This window comes from Vollenhovia emeryi, unplaced genomic scaffold (genome assembly GCF_000949405.1).
Source record: "Vollenhovia emeryi isolate VEMERY1.0 unplaced genomic scaffold, V.emery_V1.0 DF939206.1, whole genome shotgun sequence".
Lineage (NCBI taxonomy): Eukaryota > Metazoa > Arthropoda > Insecta > Hymenoptera > Formicidae > Vollenhovia > Vollenhovia emeryi.
In genome coordinates this window covers 567,767-573,153 of record NW_011967160.1, presented here as the reverse complement: position 1 = coordinate 573,153, position 5,387 = coordinate 567,767, and the positions used below count along the sequence as shown (strand labels likewise).

Below are 5,387 nucleotides of genomic sequence, written 5' to 3'. Positions count from 1 at the left end.
ACGCAAGGGGGAAGATTAATAATGAATGGAGTTGCGCGGCAGGGCCTACTGGTGGTTAATGATAAAGTTCCCTTTTTTTCGCTAGAGCTGCATTAGCGAATTTCCCGGTTTAATTAGGGTTTGGATTAGCACGTTTGCGCGGATTAGCTTCAACTACTATTGCGCCGAGGAGATCATTAAGCACCAGGATTAAACACCGTGTGCCGTCTCTAATGCTCACGGCGCAGCCTCTCGATTGTAATACAACGCGAGCACATCCGCCTATCATCGCGTATGCAAATCTGCCTGCATATGACATGCCTGATACGATTATCGAGAGCGAGGATTCTGGATCACAAGGAATCGAATTATGCGCTTCGATGCGCGCTATAATTGATATGCAATTGATTTGCGCGCACGGGAAACCGCGTCGGCGCGAGAAGAAGATAAATAATTGCCGCGATTGCAAATCTATCGAAATTGCGAAGTGTAAGAGTGTACAAATGTACAAATCTACGCGATTGGGTCGGTTTCGCGATTAAACTGCCGATACCGGAATACCGCATAACACGGAGCGAGTCGGACAGTGGTAAATAATGCATCTCAACTATTGTTCTCGAGTACTCGAGTGTCCGAATTACACTCGGCGAATAATGAAAATGTCGCGCCACCCCGCGGTATTCCAATGTAAAGGGAATTCCCTCGCGGTTGTGCATCCGTTTACCTGTGAATCCTTGAGACCCAGTTTCTCGGCGAGCTTCTTGCGATCCGGCTTGCTGATGTACTTTTGTATCTGGAACCTCTTCTCGAGTCCGCGTCGCTGGAGATCCGAGAACACGGCTCTTCTCATCATCCCCCGGCGTGGCTTACCGCGCGCGTTCGTCGCCCATGGAAAGACCAGGCCGGTCCCGGAAAAGTCGCCGATGCTGCCCTGGATGGTCCCAGGGAACACGGCGCCTCCACCGGGCGTGCCGGGATGATGGCTTCCGGTCCCGGAACCAGCAACTGTTGACAAGAAGTATAACGTTGCACACACACGTTTTATTAAATTTATTGTAGCATTTCGATGTCATTTGTACCTCGCGATCAATTTAGGAAGCTTGGAGGTGCGTAATGAAAAACGTATGTACAATATAGTCTACAATAAAGGAAAGAGAAAATATTCTCTCTTTACTAATTAACTTTGGAATAATTTAATCGAAATGTGGTACATCCAATATTCTCTTGACCACAAAAATCTCATTAATTTTAATTTTCATAACAAATCTCTTTTAAAGATTAAAAGCCCTAATCATACGTTTTATCTTAAGTAGAATAAAAACTTCTCCAATACATTTAAATGCCGTAGCTGTAACACAGCAAAATCGGTAAAAATAATTATTTTTTACGCTTTTGATCTTGCAATTAAATTGTTTTTCGAAGATTCCATTTGTACTCGGCACAGAAAATTGCTGATTATCGTATTTCTTGAGTTAGAAAACAAATGTATTTTTGTTAAACCACGTAATCGAAAAAAATAGAGGACATCTTATGAACGATGAAGACATTTACAAATTGAAGACATTTGAAAAGCATTTAAATGTTCTTTAAAACAAAGATCAGGTTTCTTCGTTCTGTACTCTTTGCTGCTTCTAGTCGGGAAATTTGAGAATCCGTTTCGCGACAAGACGTAAAGAATATCGAGTAAGAAAATGTGCGAAACGTGCGTGAAAAAAAAAAGAATCGTTCGAACATCGCGTTACTTGCGCGCGGGGCGGGACGCTTTGATTCGATAGCGATTGTATCAAAGTCATCTAATAACAGATCGGGCAATTGAATCTCCAGATCGTGTCTGCGCGATATTGCCAAGCTGAGCATGATGGTATTATCTGCACCGATGATATTTGCACGCACTTGTTGCATGCGTGCATTTTGCCTTGTGGCGGAGCATGTACATAATATGGTAGTGCTTTCACTGCACTTCATATGCACTCCATGTCCCATACGAGCCTACCTATAACAAGATATTCGATAAACCCGGCGTGTGTGCGCGGCCCCCGCGCACGTGGCCGCGCGCGCGCTCGTTGCCTGGCGCCATATGCGGAAGTTTCGGTTTTAAACGTTCGCCGGGCCCGTGTTTCCGCGTCTCTCGTCCGTCCGCGCTTGTTTATTAACTGCACGTGGAGTATCGCGACGACAAAATAGTGAATACGCGAAACTTGTGAATATCAATGTACAATGTACGTAATTTTTACATATAAATATACATCGAGATACGCGCGGGTGTACCGACTAAAAAAATATCTTGGTTGTTTCCAAGAAGCGGACGAGATGAGGACAGATAGTCCCGGTAGTAAATAAACCGCCCGCGACATCCGTAGCGAAAATATCGTTACGTTAAATGTCAGTAAAGTGCGATCAACTTTCAAAGTCCTTTTTCTTGAAAACAAGACCTTACTCGAAAAAAATTTATCGCATCACTTTGATTTATTTGGAGCCGTATCTTTTTCCCGGTTGTACCGCGTTATCGGCTCACTCTGTATAAAGTACAAATAAAGCTCTCAAAACTCTTGCGTGTCAGTGGCCGAGGATTTTATTAGAGTTTAAAGAATTTCATTATTTAGACACTAACATCCCGTCTTGGCTCTTAATTGCCTCCCACTTCGTATTTGCGTTTTCACAGTAGAGCCTTATGAATTTTATTAATTGTTAAAGACTTTTATTTTCTACATTTTGTATATTCGATTCCACTTTTAATGTTTCATATTTTGCGATCCCAAAAACCTCATAACACACGTTTTTATTAGAATATGATAAGAAATATTCTATTCTTCACATCCAACATTTTGAATTTTGATCTCACTTTCGTATTCAACGAGCCAAAAATGCTTGGAAAGAATTACACTAGATATACGCCTCTTCTCAAATAAGTAGACCGTGAAAGGGGTGAAAGCTGAACTTGTTATTTCACACTGTCCGCGTCACGTTCGTTCGCGTAATTATGCAAGTTTCTTACCTGTCAAATATGGACCCCTGTAGAACAGTTGTTGCAGTGTGTGATGGGCGTTCGGTGGTAAGTGTCGCTGAGGTGGTTGATGACTCGGCCTGTGATAAGGATGATAAGCCGCCGGCCTCGCGATCGGCTTGGCGATATTGTAACCCGCGGAATTTTGCAGATTTTGCAAGAAGGCGGGTATCGCTTCCGGCGGAAGTCCTTGAAAGTTATCTGCACAGACAAAAATATTTCGCGCTTTAGGATGGGTTCAATTCCGAAAAGTCACACTATTATCTGCCCCTCGTTCGTTTCTTCGTCCGGTACCACCGCGGATGGGTTTTGCAATATTTTAATTCGTTTCTGCAATGAAAACGGCGTGCAAAGGATGTGCGCAGTCGGTGTTACGTTATCGAGTATCTGGGTTATCCAATAAATTATGCACCGCGTGACTTCATCGACGGTACTCCGTAAAAAAATTATTCATACTAACTGACGCTGGGATAGGGCGACGTTTTCCGCGAAAGTTTCGATGCTTCCAGATATGGAGACGTAAACCGCCGAGCGATTAAATATGGAACGCGCCCCGGCTGTGTTTCACGGTGAAATGTGCCCGGGGTGGCGGATTTACGTGCGAGCGAATACCTAAGTCGCCGTATTCCTTCGTGTTGCATAATTCGGGCCGACACCCCCGAGACTAAAACCCTCCTTAACTGCTCCAGGCAGAGCCCGATCTCTTGCCGGCGCACGCTTCAACACCTCCGACCGGGGTAAATAGCCAGATATTCGTGCGACCGACTGCCTCGGATATCTCTCTTATACGTCGTAAAACGCAATGCAAAACCGTGTGGACGTTTCATTCGCTTGTGCGCGTTGCGCTCCTTAACACGCAATTTCGCTGAGAATTCATGGTTTTTGTAACAAAAATGATAGAAGCTCTGTTACTATTTATCAGGGTTGCGAAGTAACTCGTTACTTGTAACGAAGCTACAGTTACAGTTATCTTTTTTTTGTAGCTCTAACTTAACTTCGTTAGTTTGTCTCCATCTGCAACTGTGACTTAACTCAGTTATACTTTTTCGATAACTAGTAACTAATTTAGTAGTTACATTAATAGTTACTTTATATATTTTTTAAACCTCCACAGATTGCACTAGGCCTTGCATTACATTAATGCATAAACACCCTCATCGGCGCTTTACAATTCAAATGCAAATTAGATATTTTTATTTTCATTGCAAGAAAGTAACTGCAAAGTAACGATTCGTTACTTTTTAAATAACTCATGTAACTGTAACGTGTTACTTTTTGGAATTGGTAACTTGTAACTGTAACTAGTTACATTTGTAGCGAAACACTGTAACTGTAAATAGATGCTTTTATAGAGTAACTTTCCCAATCCTGCTATTTATACATACATCTATTTTTAGAAAAAAAATTTCTATAATATCATATAAAATCGTTATGCTCGGATTATTTTTATTATCTAACGCAGTATAGATGTTGGATATTTCTTCCCGTAATAAACTGCGCGCCGATTATCTGTCGAGCTTTAAATAGTCTTTCGTTAGAACAGTGAAACAGATATTTAAATCGATTTAACTTTTGATACCGACAAGTATCTTTTTCAAATCGCTGTAAGGAATCTATTGCGAAAACTACCACCCCAGCCAAGGTTCGAGCCTGGGTCTCCCTACAATCCGCGACGGGCGTCTTGACTGATTCAATCTCTGAGTGGTGATATTTATCGCCACTAACCGATAAATAAAGAGTATACAAAATTGACACAGAAATAATATCATTAGGCTACCAAGACGCAGCCCAACTGAAATTGGCGTCGCTTTCAATGAGTCGTAAAATTTAATAAAATCTCTCGGTTAAATTATAAAAATACTGTCACACAGCAATACCTTCGCGCATCACATGGCAAAAAATTTCACTGATAACACGAAAGTTAACTATGTGCCCTGACGCATACCATCTCGAGAACAAAAGTACAAGCATGAAAGAAAATTTGGTACAGCTTTGTCCCCCCGATGAGACTTCACCCTCCACCAGGGCGAATTCATCCACCTATCCACATTAATAATGCGCCCAAGAGGGCCAGTCGTCTCGACTGTGCGATTTTGAACATGTTTTTTGCAACGTCGCCTCGCCACGCCCATAAGGGAGGTGAGTGATAGTAAGTGAGTGAGAGAGAGAGAGAGAGAGAGAGAACTGTCTCACTAAAAAAGTGACGTGTTTGAAAATAATAAAATAATAGAGGCTCTAGAACGCGAAGTGGAAAGAAAGAGAAAGAGCGAGAAAGAGAGGGAGGAAAAGGGAGAAAAAGGAAGCTAATGAGAAAGAGAGAAAGAAAGAGAGAGAGAGAGAGAGAGAGAGAGAGAGAGAGAGAGAGAGAGAGAGAGAGAGAGAGAGAGAGAGAGAGAGAGAGAGA

General features: G+C 42.3%; 1 protein-coding gene across 1 annotated transcript in view; it reads right to left on the bottom strand.

Moving 5' to 3' along the window:
• LOC105561511 overlaps positions 1–5,387 on the bottom strand; it is a 38,667-nt gene that overhangs the window by 26,086 nt on the left and 7,194 nt on the right. Inside the window, exons 2-3 of the mRNA XM_012011557.1 lie at positions 2,975–3,184; positions 704–984 (exon numbers count right to left, since the gene is read on the bottom strand). Coding sequence (XP_011866947.1) covers positions 704–984; positions 2,975–3,184 — 491 coding nt within the window. The remainder of the gene's footprint in view (positions 1–703; positions 985–2,974; positions 3,185–5,387) is intronic.